At 37.2% G+C, this 22,612-nt stretch overlaps 2 protein-coding genes across 10 annotated transcripts in view; one reads left to right on the top strand and one right to left on the bottom strand.

The window, feature by feature from the left end:
• The window catches only part of CCDC18 (coiled-coil domain containing 18), a 119,094-nt gene extending 117,375 nt beyond the window's left edge, over positions 1-1,719 (bottom strand). For 6 of the 7 annotated variants that reach the window (XM_070367667.1, XM_070367668.1, XM_070367665.1 and 3 more), the window contains exon 1: positions 1,471-1,719. The gene's annotated coding sequence lies outside the window, so the exon portion shown is untranslated. Of the gene's footprint in view, positions 1-1,425 lie in introns of all 7 variants that reach the window. The other variant, XM_070367663.1, reaches the window with a different exon arrangement.
• Positions 1,720-1,924: 205 nt separating this feature from the next.
• On the top strand, positions 1,925-22,057 carry TMED5 (transmembrane p24 trafficking protein 5). 3 transcript variants are annotated; one of them, XM_005894690.3, is made up of 5 exons: positions 1,925-2,274; positions 10,546-10,643; positions 16,708-16,902; positions 18,825-18,874; positions 19,251-19,464. In XM_005894690.3, exons 1-5 carry the CDS (start codon positions 2,095-2,097, stop codon positions 19,310-19,312), a joined length of 585 nt encoding a protein of 194 aa, XP_005894752.1. In that variant the 5' UTR covers positions 1,925-2,094; the 3' UTR covers positions 19,313-19,464. The 3 variants fall into 3 exon arrangements, with proteins under 3 accessions (XP_005894752.1, XP_070223772.1, XP_005894751.1); XM_070367671.1 differs by having other exon boundaries at positions 1,928-2,274; positions 16,708-16,891; positions 18,851-18,874; positions 19,251-22,057; XM_005894689.3 differs by lacking the exon at positions 18,825-18,874 and having other exon boundaries at positions 1,936-2,274; positions 16,708-16,891; positions 19,251-22,057.
• Positions 22,058-22,612: the final 555 nt, after the last annotated feature.

Genomic DNA, 22,612 nt, shown 5'->3' on the forward strand with positions numbered 1-22,612 from the left:
AGGTAATTTATTAACAGATAAAGGTTATCCCCTTCTCCTATTCACCATGGCTATAAAATTTAAAACCATAAACTCACATTCACGTAACAACCACAGAAATCAAAATGACATTTAGCAGGTTAACTCACAAAAATAAATAAGAAAAGTTGTTTCTTCAACTGATGGGTATCTCAAGGGTTGTGAAATTCTCTACTAAGTAGCTTTGCACATTAAAAAATCATGATAAATACATTTTATTACTAATAATTAATATTCATAATTATTGTGTACTAAAACATATTAATAATACAACTTAAATGAAAGCTTTACAATCTCTACTACTCCATCTTCCTGCATAATCTTTAAATTACATTTCTCTCTCAGATCTCATTTACCTTTGTCATTGAAGCTTCTTTTTGATCACCCTTCTAGAATTCTGACGACATCTCAAGCTCCAAAAGGTTAGGAGTCCTGTGTATTATAGTCAGGACTCTAAGGCACTTACAGAAACCCAATATTTTCAGTGACTAAACGATGATTACAAAACTGTCCTTCTTTCCCCTCACCTAGCTAAAATAACAAATTTACTCCACACTCAAAATTTCTCAGATGTAGAGAGGAAGATTAAAAAGAAAACTTTCATCTTACTGGAATAAACTGTGGCACGAAATTATATACTATGGAATCTTAGTAAAGAAAACATTTCTTTCCTCTTTTGTTTCCAAAAATTTGCTTCTGCTTAAATGAGAAGACTCTCCCAAACAAAAATCAAAGGTTCAGGTCCCCACTCTGTGTTTTTCCAACAACTCTAGTTACCTACAGGATGGTGAAGGAAGAAGGGTAAAGAAAATTTGGGCAAATTCTAACATGCCATTTTGTTTCAACTGAATCAGGTTTATGTAAATTTTAACCCAAGAATTCTCTCACCCTTCTAAAGGATCAATGAAAACGTTTGATATGCAAATATATTTTCATTTTCCTAATGGGCCATTTAATACCCTCAAATAAGTATTTCTCCTCCCTTCAACTTAGTTATAAAAGTCCAGCTTCATCGCCTGTACATACGTGAAAAAGCACGTCATGCTTCTTACAGGCCCTGACATCTTCGGGCCTTAATTACAATGCGTTTGCAGGTATACACAGGTACACACATCACACCAAAGAACAACTTTATACTCGTCGTATGTAAAAAAGATGGGCTGTAGTTGAAAAGGATTCCGCATTTTGGAAGGCCATTCAAGGCTTTATATCGTACTGTTCTGTTTCAAGAATGCTCAATTTGATAGAACTGGTCCTTCGTTCATCTGGAAGCAGTGGAAGAAAACATGAACAACTTCCTTCCAGATTTTTCTTCTACTAAAATACGACCCTGAAGAGCAGTGTGAGCAGCGAGGGTGATGACTAGATTAAACGCGTCCGAGGGAACCGAGAGGGAAACACCTGTACCTCCTCAGATAGGCCAGTTTCCACCCTCCAGGGGCAGTCGCTCACCACAAGTCGTAGCTGTGAGAGAGACCCACCAACGACGGCGCACGCCGAGCTCTCCTCTCCGTTCGGAAACCTCCGACCCTCTCCCCGGCCCCAAGCGCCGAACACACTATGGGAACTCCGGTTGCGCCGAGTTCGAACCGCCGCGGGAACCGTTGGGAACGCACCTCCCCAACCGCAGCCCCGCCCCCCGCGCAGCCTTAGCGTGAATCTACGCCGGACGCGCGGGGCTTGTCGGGGATTGTGGTCTGGGAGCGCGTCCGAGCCTGCCTACCCAGAACTACATTTCCCACAATTACCACCAAGACGCCCATTGGTGTGACGCCCGCCATGGGAAGCTGCGGAGGTCTGGGTGTCAGGCGGTCCGTGCTGGCCCGGTGCCTGAGGGAACCAAGGCCTAGGAGGGTGTGGAAAAGGACTGCTGGCTCCGCCTTCAGTCCCTACGCTTTGTAGACAGGCGTTTCCCTCTCGGAGAAACACCCCTCCGCCTAGGCCTTCACCTGGAGCTTTTTCAGGCTCCAGGTTTGCCTGCCAACCACGAGGAGTCCTGGAAGGAAAAGCGGAGCATAAGTGCCGATAACCCACGCCTCTCAACGCCTTTCCCAGCCCGAGATCGCCCAGGCAGGGATGGGCGATAAGACCTGGCTACCCTTCCCCGTGGTCCTCTTGGCCGCTCTGCTGCTGCCTAGGGCGGCCGGCTTCACTCCCTCCTTAGACAGCGACTTCACGTTCACACTTCCGGCGGGCCAGAAGGAGTGTTTCTACCAGCCCATGCCCCTGAAAGCCTCGCTGGAGATCGAATACCAAGTAAGTGTAGATGTTGAGCCAGCCTCCTTCCTTTAGCCTAACTGCACGTCGTCGCCTCTCACCCGCTGAGAAAGTTTTTGGGGACCGCCCGGCTGCTAAAGAGGCGAGGGCCGCCCGGAAGCCGGGCAGCTGCGCGCCGGCTCGCGAGGCGCTGTTGTCCAGGGGCTGGGGACTAGAAGTTAGGCGGGATCTGGAATTGACTACCCGCCCTCTCCCCTTTTCTCCGGTGGGAAAGAGGCCAGCTCTGGTGATGTCGGTGGGTTTTTTCTTTGTTTAATGATTCGTCCATGTCTTTAGCCACTACGCGCGCCAGTACCGGAAATTTCACAATTCAGGCCTAATACACATTCTGTTTAATCACTGGACAAAATGACAGTTGCTTTAATCACCGCCCCCAGCCCTCAATTTCGGTATTATAAATCTATACTGTTACTTCTTCAGTTAAGGATTTTTGAATTGTGACCATGCGATTATCACTAAATCCTATTTTGGAATATTTTGAAAGGGGCTATTGGTGTGTTTAATGGTGAATTTCCTTCCCAGTTGTATGTGTGTGTCTGTGTTTGTGCGTGTGCTCAGTCGTTAAGTTGTCTCCGACTCTGCGACCCCATGGACTGTAGCCCGCCAGGCTTCTCTGTCCGTGAGATTTCCCAGGCAAGAGTACTGGAGTCGGTTGCCATTTCCTTCTCCAGGGGATCTTCCCGACCCAGGGGTCGAACTGGCATCTCCTGCCTTGGCAGGCGAATTCTTTACCACTGAGCCAACAGGGAAGCCCTCTGAGTTATATATATATACCCATTATTTAAAAACCAAATAAGATCTAATTGTATATTAAAGCTCTGTAATCTTTTCTTCAGCATTCTAAGCATTTCTCCCATATCACTATTTTATTTTTAATAACAGCATGATGTTATAGGGAATTGCCTTAATTTATGTAGTCACTCTGGTAAAGGGTAATTTCTTAGAAGAAATCGTTAGCTCCAGTATGGCAAATTTCGATTTTTCTAGGTAGCACTGCAAAAAAAGAGAAATGCCTTCATGTGGTTCATCTTTCAACTTTTTTCATGTTACCTAATTTTTAATCAGATGTTAATTTTTTATAGTTGATGTAGAGAATCTTTTTCAATAACAGGTACTGTCATATTTAGAGCAAAATAAAGTTATTTAGAATCTTCATCTGCAGAAACTTTGAGATTAGATTATTTATAGATGAATATGGCTTCCCTGGTGGCTCAGATGACAAAGAATCTGCGGGCAATGCGAGAGACCTGGGTTCCGTCCCTCGGTTGGGAAGATCCCCTGGAAGAAGGCATGACAACTCATGCTAGTATTCTTGCCTGGAGAATCCCCTTGGACAGAGGAGCCTGGCAGGCTGCAGTCCATGGGGTCGCCAAGAGTCAGACACTACTGAGCAACTAAGCAGCAGCAGCATAGATGCATAAGGTTAAGCATAAAGTATCTAAAATTACAGTTAGTCAGCCAAGCTGAGGCAGGAACTCAGCATTTCCTGATTTCCAGTTCAGTTCAAAAGTTAATTTACTGAAGATTTACCACGTGCCAGTAATGCCTGGCGGTGAGGACACAGAGGAGGGAACAAACAAAAGAGAGAGCCCTTTTCAGGGATCTTAATATTTAAAGGTTACTGGCTTATAAACAGGGGCTTCGCAGGTAGAAGAGTGGTAAAGAATCTGCCTGCCAATGCAGGAGACTCAGAAGAAACAAGTTGGATCCCTGGGTCGGGAAGATCCCCTGGAGCAGGACATGGCAACCCACTCCAGTGTTCTTGCCTGGAAAATAAAGTATGGTTATATGCTGTTGGAGAAGGACTTCTCTGGGTTCTCAGAAAATAATTCTTGGAGAAAATAGGAACCTAGAAACATGCTTAGGTGAAACAGGAATGCAGGGAAGAGGGGCATTCTAGGAAAAGGAACAAAATGAATACGCATTTCTGAAAATGCAGTGTTACTGTTCTAGCAGTGGGCAGTATATACTGGACACTACAACTGCTGATCTTAAGGGGTGGAACTCTTAAGACTATAAAGTCTAGGGTGAGAATAGAAGAAAAAGAGATTGGAGAGGTCAGGAGGCTGGATCATGAATCTTAGCTTGTGTGCTATGCTGAGTAGCTTTGACCTTTGTCTGTATAAGGGCTACTGAAGTTAAGCAATGTGGTAACAGTCAAAAATGTTTTACAGTGTGGAATATGGATTTAAGGAGGGCAAAATTAGAGGTAAAGAAACCAACTACAGGGTTAGAAAAAGTCTAGATAAGGAAACAAGTTTTATTGTTCATCAGTCTTTACCCAGGTATTAGGAAAGAAATTGGGACTTCTGTGGCAGTCCAGTGGATATGACTTCATGCTTCCACTGCAGTGGACTTGTGTTCAATCCCTGGTCATGGAACTAAGATGCCAGCATGGCCTAAAAAAATAGATAAATAAAGGTAAACTACTGACCTCTTAGGATTAACAGCTCCAACTGTAGACAAAAAAAAATGCCTAGGTCGAAATCTTGAATCTGGCACTTACAACCTCTGTGACCTTGAGCAAGTTACTTAACCCCACACTTGTAAAATATTGACAATAATAGTAAGAGTTGATTTGAAACAGTTAATAAGTGTTTATGTACCACCCCAAACAGATAGTAAAAGTTCAGTATATGTTAGCTTTTTTATGTTTACATTTTTCGAGTTTTATATATAGTGGGTTAGCTTTATATCAGTACTTGGCATCTTTAATCACTCAAAAAGACTGTTCCCTTAAAGCATTCTGTCTAAACTGTTTTGATTAAGGAAAGAATTAAAATCATTTGGTGTTTGTGGTCCTAGACAATGTTGCAAAGGTTCATAGGGTAGAAATCTTCAACCCCTTGCATTTTCCAACTCTGTCATTAATTTTCCAATAACTACAAGCTACTGGGTTTTGTCTTCATTTTTAAAATGTCAGGTAACAAACTTTTCTAGACATTGCCCTTGGTTTACTGTGACATATTAAAAATTTTAACCATTTCACACTTTTCAGGTGTAAGAGGACACTTTTAGGGTAACTGACCAGTCCCATTATATATTAAGTTCTTGGAATTTTTAAATGTCAATACATTTATATCTTATGAGTAAAATAGATAATTCATTTAAATTTTTTATTATTGAGTGCTTAGTTTCTGTAAGCTTTATGTTAAGTACTGCAGAAACAATGGTGAGTAATACTATACTCTGTGTACAGTAATACTATACTCTTGCAGTCTAGTAAGGGGATAGACGTTAATCAAATTAATACAAGTTCAGTTCAGTTCAGTTCAGTTGCTCAGTCGTGTCCAACTCTTTGCGACCCCATGAACCGCAGCACACCAGGCTTCCCTGACCATCACAAACTCCCAGGGTTTACCCAAACTCATGTCCATTGAGTTGGTGATGCCATCCAACCATCTCATCCTCTGTCGTCCCCTTCTCCTCCTGTCTTCAATCTTTCCCAACATCAGGGTCTGTTCAAATGAGTCGGCTCTTCCCATCAGGTGGCCAAAATATTGGAGTTTCAGCTTCAATATCAGTCCTTCCAGTGAACACCCAGGACTGATCTCCTTTAGGATGGACTGGTTGGATCTCCTTGCAGTCCAAGGGACTCTCAAGAGTCTTCTCCAACACCACAGTTCAAAAGCATCAATTCTTCGGCACTCAGCTTTCTTTATAGTCAAACTCTCACATCCATACATGACTACTGGAAAACCATAGCCTTGACTAGATGGACCTTTATTGACAAAGTAATGTCTCTGCTTTTTAATATGCTGTCTAGGTTGGTCATAACTTTCCTTCCAAGGAATAAGTGTCTTTTAATTTCATGGCTGCAATCACAATCTGCAGTGATTTTGGAGCCCAAAAAAATAAAATCAGCCACTGTTTCCCCATCTATTTGCCATGAAGAGTTGGGACCGGATGCCATGATCTTAGTTTTCTGAATGTTGAGCTTTAAGCCAACTTTTTCATTCTCCTCTTTCATTTTCATCAAGAGGCTCTTTAGTTCTTCTTCACTTTCTGCCATAAGGGTGGTGTTATCTGCATATCTGAGGTTATTGATATTTCTCCTGGCAATCTTGATTCCAGCTTGTGCTTCTTCCAGCCCAGCATTTCTCATGATGTACTCTGCATGTAAGTTAAATAAGCAGGGTGACAATATCCAGCTTTGACGTACTCCTTTTCCTATTTGGAACCAGTTTGTTGTTCCATGTCTAGTTCTGTTGCTTCCTGACCTGCATACAGGTTTCTCAAGAGGCAGGTCAGGTGGTCTGGTATTCCCATCTCCTTCAGAATTTTCCACAGTTTATTGTGATCCACAGAGTCAAAGGCTTTGGCATAGTCTATAAAGCAGAAATAGATGTTTTTCTGGAACTCTCTTGCTTTTTCCATGATCCAGCAAATGTTGGCAATTTGATCTCTGGTTCCTCTGACTTTTCTAAAACCAGCTTGAACATCTGGAAGTTCACAGTTCACGTATTGCTGAAGTGTGGCTTGGAGACTTTTGAGCATTACTTTACTAGCGTGTGAGATGAGTGCAGTTGTGCGGTAGTTTGAGCATTCTTTGGCATTGCCTTTCTTTGGGATTGGAATGAAAACTGACCTTTTCCGGTCCTGTGGCCACTGCTGAGTTTTCCAAATTTGATGACATATTGAGTGCAGCACTTTCACAGCATCATCTTTTAGGATTTGAAAGAGCTCAACTGGAATTCCATCACCTCCACTAGCTTTGTTCATAGTCATGCTTTCTAAGGCCCACTTGACTTCACATTCCAGGATGTCTGGCTCTAGGTGAGCGATCACATCATTGTGATTATCTGGGTTGTGAAGATCTTTTTTGTATAGTTCTTCTGTGTATTCTTGCCACCTCTTCTTAATGTCTTCTGCTTCTGTTAGGTCCATACCATTTCTGTCCTTTATTGAGCCCATCTTTGCATGAAATGTCCCCTTGGTATCTCTTAATTTTCTTGAAGAGATCTCTAGTCTTCCCCATTCTATTGTTTTCCTCTATTTCTTTGCACTGATCGCTGAGTAAGGCTTTCTTATCTCTCCTTGCTATTCTTTGGAACTCTGCATTCAAACAGGTGTATCTTTCCTTTTCTCCTTTGCTTTTCGCTTCTCGTCTTTTCACAGCTATTTGTAAGGCCTCCTCAGACAGCCATTTTGCTTTTTTGCATTTCTTTTTCTTGGGGATAGTCTTGATCCCTGTCTCCTGTACAATGTCAGGAACCTCTGTCCATAGTTCATCAGGCACTTTGTCTATCAGATCTAGTCCCTTAAATCTATTTCTTACTTCCACTGTATAATCATAAGGGATTTGATTTAGGTCATACCTGAATGGTCTAGTGGTTTTCCCCACTTTCTTCAATTTAAGTCTGAGCCACAGTCAGCTCCCAGTCTTGTTTTTGCTGACTGTTTAGAGCTTCTCCATCTTTGGCTGCAAAGAATATAATGAATCTGATTTCTGTTGCTATGAAGCTAACTGCATAAGCCTAAGAATGTTTAATAGAAGGACTTGATTTTATCTGGGAATTGAAAGAAGACATCCTAGAAGTAGAGTTCAGATCTGTGAAGAATCAGGCTTACTAGGGATAAGGGGGTGGAACAAGGTGATAGGTAAAAAGAACAGCATGTGGCAATCCAAGGCTTTGAGGCAGAAGACTGAAGAATACCTTTGAGGGACTAAAAGACTATGACAGACAGGGGAAAGTGGGACTCATTCATCCTGATCCATTGAAATCATTAGGAAGTTTAATTTAGATTTATGGTATTGTTTATTTTAAATAGGTATTTTGTGTATTTTAAAATTAGCTTCTATATTTTTAAATGCCATTTAAGCCTGCTAGTCATTACCAATAATATCTTTTGCTTTACTGAAGTCTATGCTTAATTTTGTGATATCACTTATTTTTTGATTTAATGGATATGACTTTGGGATTTTGGAGGGGAAACTTTAGTAATTTTAGAATGTTTTGAGTCCTTAGATATCAGAAAATGGTTTTATCTTTTGCTTTCTCTTCAATAATATTTGGGAACATTGACTACATGTGATTTTTTAAAATCCCTTGTGATTTTTACATCTAGTGTATGTGCAAGAATGCTGGTGCCATCCCTGTTCTTGTTATTTTATAGTTCTCTACTACTACTTCAGTTTCTAGGTGGTTCTTTTCAAATCCTTTGGAAAAGTCAGTAGGAGGCTTATTAGGTGGTTATTTGAAATCTTTAGCTCTGTCCTTCATAAAGTCTTACCATTTCCTGCATTGTTCTTATCTATACTTTTTTGCTTTGTTCTGAGAATTCTTTGGCTCCTTTTCTCTAATTTTTAGACTCTATCCATGTCTATTCTGTTGTTGTTAAGGCTTTATTCATTAGGGCTTTATTTGGGCAATCACATTTTGGGTTTTTCTAAGAATTTTTCATATCAGCATCTTCATCTTTTATTGATTTTTACATTCTTAAATTTCTCTGAGGATATATATTACATTTATCTGATGAAACATATTTTTAAATCTGTCTACATTATTTTCCAAAATTTGATCCTCTGAGAAAAGCTGCTGCTGCTGCTGCTAAATCACTTCAGTCGTGTCCGACTCTGTGTGACCCCATAGACGGCAGCCCACCAGGCTCCCCCGTCCCTGGGATTCTCCAGGCAAGAACACTGGAGTGGGTTGCCATTTCCTTCTCCAGTGCATGAAAGTGAAAAGTGAAAGTGAAGTCGCTCAGTCGTGTCCGACTCTTCACGACCCCATGGACTGCAGCCTTCCAGGCTCCTCCATCCATGGGATTTTCCAGGCAAGAGTACTGGAGTGGGGTGCCATCGCCTTCTCCGTGAGAAAAGCTGCTGCTGCTGCTGCTAAGTCACCTCAGTCGTGTCCGACTCTGTGCGACCCCATAGATGGCAGCCCACCAGGCTCCCCTGTCCCTGGGATTCTCCAGGCAAGAACACTGGAGTGGGTTGCCATTTCCTTCTCCAATGCATGAAAGTGAAAAGTGAAAGTGAAGTCGCTCAGTCCTGTCCGACTCCCAGCAACCCCATGGACTGGAGCCTACCAGGCTCCTCCGTCCATGGGATTTTCCAGGCAAGAGTACTGGAGTGGGGTGCCAAGTAACATGAAAAAGCAGACATTGGTTTCAGCAAATATTTGGTGTTTCTGTTTTTAGAATTTTGAGATTAATAGATATTGGTAGGTAGATGTATTCATTGTTCAGTGGAGTATCTCTAGAAAGTTCTTACTCTTAAACTCTTTTAAGATTTCCTAGGTTTCTAGTATTGTTATGGATTATATTGATACCTTTTGTTCATTTCACTGAAATTTAAAGAGGAAAAAGAATTGTGTATATTTAGCTAGCCACTCAAAACCAGTTCTGTTGGTCAGTAAGTAGAGCACAAGAATAGGTAATCTATTATTCCATTAAAGCCATGAAGAAAAAGAAAATGGAGTTAAGAAAAACAGTAGCCTTTGAAGTTAGATTGCTAAATTCACATTGTGACCATACCACTTATTTACTATCTCACCTTAGACAACCTTCTCTGTGCCTGTTTTTTGAGGGTTTTTAAAATTTTCTTGAGGAAAGGGGTGTTTGTTTTGGTTGTTTTCGCTAAAATGAAAACAATAATAGAACCTACGTTTTAGAGTTGTTGTGAGAAATAAATTAATCCACATAAAGCACTTAAAACAATGTGTGGCATAAACCATAATTGTTAGCTGCCATCATCATCATCAGGACATTTTGAAATTGTAAAGGAACAAGCTGAATTATTTGGCCAGTAAGTAAATAGCCTACTTGGAATACACAATTCATACTGGGAAATAATAGGTGATGTGTTGAAAAAGTCAATTGGAATCAGATCATAAACGTCTTGAGTTCCAGGCTGAGAAGTAGCTAATACTGAGGAGGAAACAAACTCAGAAAAATTACATAGCAAACCCTAAATTGCTGAAGGAAAAGGGTCTACAAATTTAACTCCTTTCTGTGTTTCTAATCCATAGGGCTTCTCGATGAAGGTACTGTTCTAGGGAGATTATTTCAGTAATACTCCTAAGACCTAAATTTAAGTGATGGCAGCAGGAAATGGCAAGAAAGGGACAAGTTCCAAAAATGAATGGAATGGAAAAAAATGGTCTTTCCTTTCTAGCTCTAACATGAGTGTGTTGACCTTCTTACCCTTGTTAAGGTTTAGAAATGAAATCTCTTCATCATATGATCTACTTTTTATTTTCAGCATTTGTAAAATGTACTCTTCTTTTCTTTGCCTTTCTGCAGGTTTTAGATGGAGCAGGATTAGATATTGATTTCCATCTTGCTTCTCCAGAAGGAAAAACCTTAGTTTTTGAACAAAGAAAATCAGATGGAGTTCACACGTAAGTTATCTCTTAGTTGGGTTCCATGAACTGAATACCAGTGGGAGCAGGGAAATTTAGCACATTTGATACTAAATATTAGCATGAAATGATTCCATATGAACATTTTAAACAGTTCTTTTCAGTGATCTATCTTAAACTAAAGTGTCATCTTGTTTAGGCATTTTCTTTTGATCTTGACTGAGTTTTTGCTTTGCTTTGGTTAATGAGATGAGTATACCACAGGTACTGCTTTCAATCTTCTGAGGCATTTTAAAACCTGCCTTTCTGGCCACCACAGGCTTTTTCTGTTATAAGTTACTATTCCAGGTATATAACTTGAACTGGTGGCCGTATCATTTTTGCCAGTAGTTTTCTTAAAACAACAGTACAGTGATACATCTTTATGTGTGTGTGTGTAAATTTTTATTTTCTTCAAATGTCACTCTTTTTAGATAATTAGAAGACCTGAAAGTAAAAGATCTGACCACAGGAAACCCTATAGAAAATGCTTTTTATAATTCCGAGTTTAAATTTGATAAAAGGCCATATATTGTACCTCATTTCTCTTTTTTTCATCTCACCAGTGTTTCTGTTTCATTGTATTATTTTACTGTAGCACTTTTGTTTACTCAGTATTGTTACTGAGTTTAAACTGTGAGTATATAGGAATAAGAAAATCAAATACGGAGTGTCCAATATTTGCCATAAACTAGACTTTTCATTTTATATGCTTTTGGAGAAGGAAATGGCAACCCACTCCAGTGTTCTTGCCTGGAGAATCCCAGGGACGGGGAGCCTGGTGGGCTGCCGTTTGTGGGGTCGCACAGAGTTGGACACGACTGAAGCGACTTAGCAGCAGCAAATTAATCATTCCAACCCCCTGTGAGAGATATTCTTTGATTCTCCAATTCCCATTTTACAGACAAGGAGGCTTAGAGAAGTTAAATAAGACTGCAGGCATATACATGTATTAGGAGGAAGGAGAATGAACCAAAATTCTTGCTTCTACTATACAGTGCTTAGAACATTTCTAGCACATAGTCTTTGTTAACCAAAGTACCTGGCATATAACTGTTACTCAGTAAATATGAATACATGTATGAGTGAACGAGGTGGGAAAATGTCTCAACCATAGTTTTCTAAGATACTCATTTTAATGTGCTTTCAAAAATGCCATTTTACCTATGTAGAGTTCTAAAAAAAAAATTGCATAAACTACTGATAAATAAAATCAGAAGTGGTTAATTTTAAGTCAGTTAAGGTGGCTATACCAGAATTAACTATGCTTTCTCTTTGATAGGTATATGAACAAGAGCCAAAAATGAAGTTCATCTTTAAATTTCAGAATATAGAAAATGTATAGAATTTCTGTCAATTTTAATTACTCTCCCATTTTCTGCTTTCATTTAGAGATTAGGGGGGAAAAGGTATGTTACTACTTTCTTAGAAAGAATTGTTGTTCAGTCCCTAAGTTGTGTCCAACTCTTTGTGGCCAGGCTCCTCTGTCCTCTACTACCTCCCAGAGTTTGCTCAGACTCATGGCCATTGAGTCAATGATGCCATCTAACCGTCTCATCCTCTGCCACTCCCTTCTTTTGCCTTCAATCTTTCCCAGCATCAGGGTCTTTTCCAGTGAGTCAGCTCTTCGCATCAGGTGGCCAAGGTATTGGAGCTTCAGCATCAGTCCTTCCAATGAATTTTCAGGGTTGATTTCCTTTAGGATTGACTGGTTTGAGCTCCTTGCAGTCCAGGGGACTCTCAGGAGTCTTCTCCGGCACCACAATTTGAAAGCATCAATTCTTCGGCACTCAGCCTTCATTATGGTCCAACTGTCACATCTGTACATGACTACTGGAAAAACCATAGCTTTGACTATACAAAGTTTATTAGCAAAGTGATGTCTCTGCTTTTTAATATGCTGTCTAGGTTTGTCATAGCTTTCCTTCCAAGAAGCAAGTATCTTTTAATTTCATGGCTGCAGTCACCGTTCACAGTGCTTTTGGAGCCAAAGTAGTGAAAATCTATCACTGTTTCTTTCCAACTTTTTCCCCATCTCTTTGCCATGAAGTAGTGGCCTGGATGCCATGATCTTAGTTTTATGAATATAGAGTTTTAAGCCAGCTTTTTCACTCTCCTCTTTCACCTTCATAAAGAGACTCTTTAGTTCCTCTTCACTTTCTGTCATCTGAAGAGTGGTACCATCTGCATATCTGAGGTTTATATTTCTCTTGGCAGTCTTGATTCCAGCTTTGTGATTCACCCAGCCTGGCATTTCACATGATGTACTCTGCTTAAAAGTTAAATAAGCAGGGTGACAATATATAGTCTTGTCATACTCCTTTCCCAATATTGAACCCATCACTTGTTCCATGTCCGGTTCTAACTATTGTTTCTTGACTCACATACAGGTTTCTCAGGAGACTGGTAAGGTGGTCTGATACTCCTAGCTCTTTAAGAAATTTCCAGTTTGTTGTGATCCACACAGTCAAAGGCTTTAGCGTAGTCAATGAAGCAGAAGCAGATGTTCTTCTGTAATTCTCTTGGTATCTCTATGATCCAACAATATTAGCAATTTGATCTCTGGTTCCTCTGCCTCTTTGAAACCCAGATTGTACATCTACAATTTCTCAGTTCACATACTGCTGAAACCTAGCTTAAAGATTTTGAGCATAAACTTACTAGCATGTAAAATGAGTGCAACTGTATGGTAGTTTGGCATTGCCCTTTAAATTGGAATGAAAAACTGACCTTTTTCAGTCATGTGGCCCCTGCTGAGTTTTCCAAATTTGCTGACATATTGGGTGCAGCACTTTAACAGCAGCATCATTTAGGATTTTAAACAGCTCAGGTGAAATTTCCTCCACTAGCTTTGTAGTAATGATTCCTAGGGCCCACTTGACTTCACACTGCAGCATGTCTGGCTGTAGGTGAGTGACCACATAGAATTATCTCTCATTAAACCATTGGGAAAAAAGAATGAGTTTATAAGAGTTCTTTTGATATGTCAGGTCACTGTTCTAAGTACTTTATGTATTATTTTTTTTTTATTCTTCCCTATAGTCCTTACTATCATCTTACCAATGAAGGAATTGAGGCATAGAGCAGTTAAGTAAATTACTGCAGGTTACACAGCTAATGAACAGCAAAGCCAGGATTTAAAACCAGTCAGCAACTCACTCTTAATCACTATACCAAATTTACAAATCTAAAAACTAAAATGAAAATTTCATCTTTAGCTATATTAACTTTTCAAAAAATTACTTAATTTTTGGCTGTGCTGGGTCGTCATTGCTATGCACCGGCTTTTGCTAATTGTGGGCTACTCTTCATTGCTGTGCTCGGGCTTCTTTCTCATTGCAATAGCTTCTCTTGTTGCAAAGCACAGGCTCTAGAGCATGCAAGCTCAGTAGTTGGGATGCACAAGCTTAGGTGCTACGTGGCATGTGAAATCTGCCCAGACCAGGGATTGAGCCCAGGTGCCCTACATTAGTAGGTGGATTCTAAACCACTGGACTACCAGAGAAGTCCCTTAACTTTTTAAAGGCAATTAAAATCTGTTATGCCGCTGAAAGTTTTTTCTTAAATCAAACCTTTTAAACAAATACTGTCCTTCCAGAAGTCAAGGTTAGTAAAAAAAAAAAAAAATGTCTCCAGACAGAGCCTTAAACAGCTTAAGTAATACCTGTTTGTCCAGCATTGTCATATGTACCATTTTTCTAGACTGCTAAATTAGTTATTACCCTAACTCATACCAGAACTTAAGTCTCCCCCCAAAATTCAAAGATTAACAGAGATAAAGTGTATAAAAGTGTGTAAATTATAAAGGGGGATATATAAGTATTGGAGAAGGAAATGGCAGCCCACTCTAGTATTCTTGCTTGGGAAATCCCATGGACAGAGCCTGGTGGGCTGCAGTCCATGGGGTCACAAAAGAGTTGGACACAACTGATTGAGCACATACAAGTTTTGACTAGAGAAGGGAATGGCAACCCACTCCAGTATTCTTGCCTGGACAGTCCCATGGACAGAGGAGCCTGGTGGGCTACAGTCCATGGGATCGCAGAGTTGGACACAACTGAAGCAACTGAGCACGCATGTCTACAAGTAGTGGCTATTTTTATTTATAGTATATATACTAAAATCCAGTCACACTGCTGAGTAGTCATCTCTTATTCTTAAACACGGTAAATCACAAATAGGGGGAAGAGAAACAAGACTGGCTTAAAAGATGAAGATCACAGAAGGCTATAGAAAATAAAGCAAGACACCTCAGAAATTGAAGATCAAACGTATAACATCCACAAAAGAGCCAATGGCATCGTTTGGCCTGTGTAGGCCTCCTCTTGCCAAATGACTTCTAGATCGAGTAATCAATCATTCAGAAGTCCTCCGATCACAAGTATTTACTAGCATTTTGTACCACTGTTCCACGTTTTGTGTATGTGTACCTTCCAAGAGCTCATCCTTCTTGTGATATGCCCAAGAAAACCCAATGAGAGAAAATTAAAATACTGATACTATGGGATAAGATTTTGTCAGTAGGATTGAGCTTTGAAACAATACTGTTATAGCTAATTTTTGTTTTTTGGCCCATCTTGAATGAGTTTTCACCCCTAGGGGGCAGTATCTCCTCATTGAGAATATGTAGACTAAGAATGCTGCCCTTCAGAATACATATGGTGGTTATATGCTATCAGTGATGCCATTAATCAGAATATAGTGGAAATTTTACCTCAGAAAATGCCCCAAATCTACGTCATATTACATAATAATCACAATGTTTTTGTTTTGTTCCTTTTAATATTGTTCCCCTATATCCATACCAGTGTTTGCTTTAGACTCCTTCAAAGGTTAAATGTATCTCCAAAGACAAAGGTATGTCATAATTAAGGACACTGCAAAGAATACAGAAGGCTTCTAGCAGTATTGTAGAAAGATCAATTAACCGAAGGTCAAAAGTTCAAGCTTCATCTATGCTTAGAATAGGCTATGTGATCGTGGGCAAGAAACTTGTATCTATGTGAACCTTACTTTACTTGCCTTGAAAAGGTCAATTATGCTTACTTTCAAATAGGATGATAAAGATTAAAAACGATGTGTGAAAGCAGTATGTAAATGATGAAGAGGTATATAAGAACTGGCTATTTTTATTAATAGTGATATATGTTAAAATCAAATCACATTGCTGAGGACTTACATGTTATGCCTAAACAAACCCTAGGTCAGAAATAAGGGGTGGGGGGGAGAGATGGAGATGGCTTAAAAGATGAGAATCACATGTTGCTCAGAAGGCTATAGAAAATGATGTAATCTGCCCCCAAATTTAAGTGATCCAGCATATTGGATAAGGAAACTTCGAATTTAGACCAACCTTCATGAACAGTCACAACAAAACATTTGTTGAACTTTGTTGTTTTTGTGGCCAGCAGTAGTAAATGTCATTAGCCTGTGTAAATAGTTTGTTAAAACTTCTCTCCACAAAAAGTTATTAGAAAACTATTTTGCTAAATTAACTCTGCCTAGGCCAATTATCTTTAATGTGAAGATCAAGATCGTTTAAGTTACGAGTGGCATTTATTCAGTAAAGGTAATGCCACTATGAGTAATGCTCTTGTTCTTCACCACTGAACTCATTCCTAATCTTTGTAAACTGTATTATAATTTATGTACTTAATCCAAAGGGGCCTAGAATGAAGCATTTAGGAAAATCCATTGGTTTTGAAAATTAAAAAAAAATCTCACTTTACAAATTAATCTCAAAAGTGGAGGTCTGTAGTGATGTTTCCATATGAGTTGAACTCATTATAAATTACTTTAAATACATAAATATTAAGGTTCACTCTGAGGTATCCTATCTAGGTTTTTAATCCTGCTCCAGTGTCAAGCACATTTAAATTGCAAGTACTTGAATATCTATTTTTAGGTTACTGCTTTAAAGAAATTATAAGTTATCTTTCAGTACTATGGAGGTCTGTCAGTAAGCTGTCTAATTATAAATCATGTTATTTCTTTTACAGTAGTTTTTTCTTTGATCCCAGATGGAAGTACAGATAACTGAGGACAGTTTCTTTTTTTAATACAGGATAGAGACTGAAGTTGGTGATTACATGTTCTGCTTTGACAATACATTCAGCACCATTTCTGAGAAGGTGATTTTCTTTGAATTAATCCTGGATAATATGGGAGAACAGGAGCAAGAACAAGAGGACTGGAAGAAATACATTACTGGCACAGATATGTTGGATATGAAACTGGAGGACATTCTGGTCAGTATAGTGTTTTTTTTTTTTAGAATAAAATAATAAAAAGTTACTAACATCTAGAGACTTTACCATGTGATAGGCACTGAGTTAGGTATTATTTACATTCTCTTACTTAGTCCTTACTTAATTCTATGAGGATTATCCACTCCATTTTCCAATAAGGAAAATTAAGGATTAGGGATATTTGGTAATTGTCTCTGTCACAGAACCAGAGAGGGAAACTCGAATTTGAACACATGCTCTTAAATACAGAACTTAGTATGTTCAAACAGAGGATTGTAATGATCTGCAGAATGCTTGCACACAAAATTGAGTAATTTTTAAATACTTAAAATATACAGGAATTTTCCCCCATAACACAGATTTTATAACGTGAAATTTGGTATCACTTGATTAATTTGGGGAATGCTGTTAACATAACTCAGCCAGACCTAGTAGTTATCAGAAACTACCACTACCCTCAGGAGTAAAAGCTTCTTTGCTTGAGTTGCTTTATGCTTTATTTATCATAAACCTGCATAAAGAAATGTGCATGTATATGAACCTGTTTACTAATGATTGTATTGCAAGTGTTGGGGAGAAAGGTCATTACCCTTCAGCCACAACTAGAGGTAATCAAATGATAGAATTTATTCAGCGATATTTATAAACAGCATATATACCTGTTACAGAACTTTCTGTAGGAGAAATAATGTGATTATTCCAAATTTGAAACTGTAATGTATAACTCTAATACTCATAACCTGAACTGTTTTTTTTAATAGTGTGATATTTTGATCATGTTGAGGTTTCTTAAGAAAACTATCAAATTATAAAAGAAGAGACATATTGTAAGATCAGTTAGCTAAGTCGGAAAATTAAATGATCATATCATATGTGTAATTCCTTCTGAGCCTTCTAAGCCTTGGTGTCCTATCACCCTTGGGGATACCACCTCTAGAGTTGTGAAGATGAAAGGTGATATGGCATATCTATAAATGCTTAAAACAGCATCTAGCAAACAGTGTGTGTTAGTTTTCTTACCTTTAACATTGTTGTTAACTGTGACTACAAACTGAAATGATTAAGCTTGATTACCATGAATATTTACCATGACAATTTTGATCTCATCATCTCATATGTATACTAAATTTAGTTGAACTTGAGATTCAGAAGAAGACTTAGTTATCATTAGTCCAGCTCCAAACTCCCTTTCCCCTTTTATTCCATTTTGTAGATAAGGAACTGGCTTAAAATGAAAATGATGCATCCATAGTCTCACTACTATGGATAGAAATAGTCTCTTTTTCCCACTCATTTTTAAAATTTCAATCATATTAATATATTCTTCCATTTTAAATTTATATTGCCAACAAGTACAAAATACAAGTAGTTGTAAATTTTATTAGTATTAATACTTCACTGAATTCTCAGGAAATTGACTTCATTCACAATTAAACAAAATGAACAGAAAGTTCAGATTTAAATATGGCTTAAAATACTTAGTCTTTGTTAAAGAAAAACAAAGTGTCTTTTAGGAGTTTTTCCACTTATACTGCCCCATCAAAATTTTTTATCGCAGCAGCAAACTTGAATAAACAATTTTATACTTGACTGTCATCATCTGATACTGAAAAGAACTATGCATGGTCTTTTCATTTGGGGATCTCAATCTCATATTTTTCTGGAAAATATTTGCATTACTAGATTACCATTGCATTACAAATAGACGTACATGACAAATATTATACTTTGTAGTTTTGTAAGCTTAGCAGAGCACTCTGAAATTTTGTGTATATTTTTTGCTTTTAAATGAGGATTTTAAGGTGACTATACAGGAAAATCTGTTTCTGTTATTTTCTTACTTATGCCATCAATACTTTAACATAATTTCTAATCTCAGTTTTACCGTATATTCATGTAAACCTTTTATAGTTTTTAAATCACTTCTCACCAGGACCCTACTAAAAAATTTTTTTTCAGATGTGCAACTCAGACTGCATCTTGGTAAGCTTGTTTGATGAATGTACTCTTGGAACATTTCTGTAATAAAAACATTTCTTATGGTTGTTAGGGCTAACAAGATAATGTATGTAAAATTACTGGCACTGTAGCACTCAAATATATTTTCATATTATTTTCAATTCCCAGTAGCTTTGTTCTCTTTTAGAATAATTATAAACAATAACTTAAACATATCATGAGAACTATTACATAAACTTTATGTAGTAAAGATCTTTAGGTAAATCTTAAGTAGTACCTACCCCTTAATTAAAATTGTTTTTGGATATTGAACTAGTAAGAGTACAGTGAAGCACAGTTTTAAATTAACTTAAAATTACTGAGCATTCTTTTACAATAAAATTATTTTATTTATCTCCAGGAGTCTATCAACAGCATCAAGTCCAGACTAAGCAAAAGTGGTCACATCCAAACTCTGCTTAGAGCATTTGAAGCACGTGACCGAAACATACAAGAAAGCAACTTTGATAGAGTCAATTTCTGGTCTATGGTTAATTTAGTAGTAATGGTTGTAGTGTCAGCCATTCAAGTGTATATGCTGAAGAGTCTATTTGAAGATAAGAGGAAAAGTAGAACTTAAAATTCCAGAGTACTTAACATTCACAAAAAGGGGCAGAAAAATGCAATAAACTGTTACAGTCAAGACCATTAACAACAGTCTTTTCCAAAACATTTTTAGGCATTACCATTAAGTGTGAAATAAGTATAATTTTAATATGAAAGGAAAGGCTTAACTTTCATCTGTGCAAGTAATCTTATTGTTCCGATTGTACTTAAGTGTATTGCAAATATTGTGCAGGTATAAATGGATGAAGCCATGTTAATAACAGTAGTTTCCTATGTTTGCAGAAGTTTTGCAAATGTCATTAGGTGATTTAAATAAATGAACTTTAGGCCTAAATGTAACACTGAACAATGTTTTTAGAAGACTGTTACCCAGAAGTTTCTTTGTAAATGTGGCAATTACAAATTAATTGTAGAAGTTTTTCAGTGTATCAAGTTATAAATCATGAGAATTATCTAATCATGGATATCTTTAGAAAAAACTCAACTTTTCTCTTTTTACATATGTATCTTCTAAATGTATATAGAAACACAGCTGTGAAAAAAAGGTATGTGGGATTTTTTTATAACCAAATATATTAAAATATTAACAAAAAGTATTAGTTTTATATACCTAGCCTACATTCCTAAAAGCTGACTTTTTGAATAATTCTTAAAAATACTAAAAGCATACTTATCAAAAATAGGACAGATTTTCTCTTTGAAGTGAATAAAGATCGTTCCCAATTTCTGTAAGGATACATTCTCTCTAATAGTTAACTAAGATATAGGATTTCTAAATTAAATGAGGGGAAATCACTTTATTTTTATATTATCAATAGTGTTACATTAGTTTTAATGTATTTACTGACTTGGATGATACATTAATACCATCAGTGTGATGGAAATATTGCTAAAAGAATTTGGACCTAATGTTAAGTAAATATCTTGAGTTCTCAAAAATCATTAAAAAAAACAATAAAGTCAATATAAAAGAATTTAGGGAAACGAGAATATCTTATCAAAATAAAATTTACTTAAACTATAAGTATCTGGAATCTGACTGGCTTATCATAATCACTCAATCCTAATATAAACCATGAGATTAATTCCAGTTAAGCCCTACTAGTATAAATATTTATTAGTTTTTATTGTAATTTTCATAAAATGACCTTTCTGATCACTTTATTGGCATTCAAATAAGAATCAAAAACCTACAGAAGTTTCAACACTCAATATATGAACTCTAGTCTTTACCATCATGTCTTAAGTACTACTAACTTAATGAATTAAACAGAATTTTTAGGTTATACCAACTTGTAATATTGTTTATGTCATGTAAGAGTTAAAAACAATGAACTGATAAACCTGAGTATAGTTGGTTAGTACTGCTGAATTCTTAATAAGCAATAATAATATCCAGAGACAATGATGGTTTCATCTATAATTTAAAATCAAGTGGTACAAAATGAGAGATATTTCCCTCCATCTTATATATATTTCCCTCTATTCTTCTTAGGAGAAGAATAGAAACTTAGATTTCCCAACTTTGAGGCTTTTTTAAAGTGAGATAAATGCCATGTTTAGGTGATTACCTTAATTGGCTAAGAAAATGCTTTTAAGTGTACAGGAGTAGCCCCTGTAACACATGCAAAACAAGGGCCAGTAAGATTTTTGGTTATAAAGAGCTTTTTCCTCTTCTGATAAACTAATAATGAGAACCGAATGTAAAGTACTATAGCTAATAAAACAGTACAGATATAAACTACTGCATCTTTTCTATAAAACTGTGATTAAGAACTCTACCTCTTATGTGTGGCTGGTCACTGTACTTACTGTACTCTGATTCTTTACCTAACAATGGATTTGTTACATCATTTACATTTGATTTGTGCCACTGATTTTTTTAAACCTTTGATTCAGTAACTTCCTATTATATAATAATGGCCTTATTTAGAAAACAAAAAATTTAGGGATATTGAGGACAATTTTATTTTTATAGACAAAGTGAAAACAGATTATTTAAGAAGCATGTTACCTGTATTAACCAGAGTAAAATTTGTATGCAAAGAACTAAATTCTTTAATATTTCTAAAAGCTTATTGTTTATCTGCATCATATGGTTTTAGTGTAGTATTTTGACATTAAAACTATGCTAAAAGTGAGTAAACTGTCACTTGACAGCTTATTTTATCTTTACTTTTTACTCATATAAACTTCTAAAATACTAAAATATTTAACTAAGGCCTAGAGTTTCACTATGATTTGCATTTGGATCCTTAATGATTGGTTTTCTGTAAATGTCAAGATAAGTGGTTGAAATAGTATTGAAATAAAGTATAAACTGAAATGTCATTTTATTTTATGTATGTTTATCCTTCTCAAGTATTATGTCCTAAAATTGACAAAAATTGAATACCTATAATTGTATGCTTCCCCAAAGAAAATTCTTTTATCTGAAATTTTCAAAGATATTAATTCAGCATGTAATGGTTTTTCAGTTGAAATTTAATAATGCATAATTAGTGTTGCTCAAATGCTTTATACTTATGAACAGACACAGCCATATTATATGAGCACTGAATACTGTGCTGAGTATATATAATAAAAATTACAATCAAAGAATGTCTTATTTATCTACCAGTCATTATAAATACTGTCTAATCTTTAAAGCCTTCATTGATTTCATCTTAAAAGTGTGCTCTCTTCCATTTGAAAACCTATACTTCTCTGCACTTTTTATTGTGAATCATTCTACCCTTTAGTAGAGTTCTGTTTGTATATGTACTTGTTCTGCTGCTGCCCAAACATGTAACTAAGAGGTACTCAAAGGTACTCAAAACAGGCAAAGATTCAGTTCTGAGAGTCTGGAATACTAAATAAGTACTCAGGGAGCTTGTTCCACTCTTCTACCCTATTACAAAAATTGATTGTTTAGGATTAGAATTTAGTTCCAGAATCTTAATTAACACAATTTGGGATTCTGGTGTCTATATTATCCTTGGATCACTTGCTAACTGGGTGAACTTGGGAAATCAAAACTCCAGTTTCAGGACTTCAGTGGTTAAGACTCTGCTCCAAGTGCAGGGGCCAGGGTTCAATACTTGGTCAGGGAACTGAGATCCCACATGCTGTAACTAAGCATTCGCATGCCATAACCAAGATCAAAGATCTCATATG

Source organism: Bos mutus, chromosome 3, assembly GCF_027580195.1.
Source record: "Bos mutus isolate GX-2022 chromosome 3, NWIPB_WYAK_1.1, whole genome shotgun sequence".
In the NCBI taxonomy this organism is placed as follows: domain Eukaryota; kingdom Metazoa; phylum Chordata; class Mammalia; order Artiodactyla; family Bovidae; genus Bos; species Bos mutus.

Bases quoted from the DNA above. Each gene is read 5' to 3' on its own strand.
- TMED5 (XM_070367671.1), top strand. From the start codon at position 2,095: ATGGGCGATAAGACCTGGCTACCCTTCCCCGTGGTCCTCTTGGCCGCT. The intron at 10,644-16,707 runs GTAAGTTATCTC...TTTTTAATACAG, and splicing joins AAATCAGATGGAGTTCACAC to GATAGAGACTGAAGTTGGTG. The intron at 18,875-19,250 runs GTAAGCTTGTTT...ATTTATCTCCAG, and splicing joins GCAACTCAGACTGCATCTTG to GAGTCTATCAACAGCATCAA.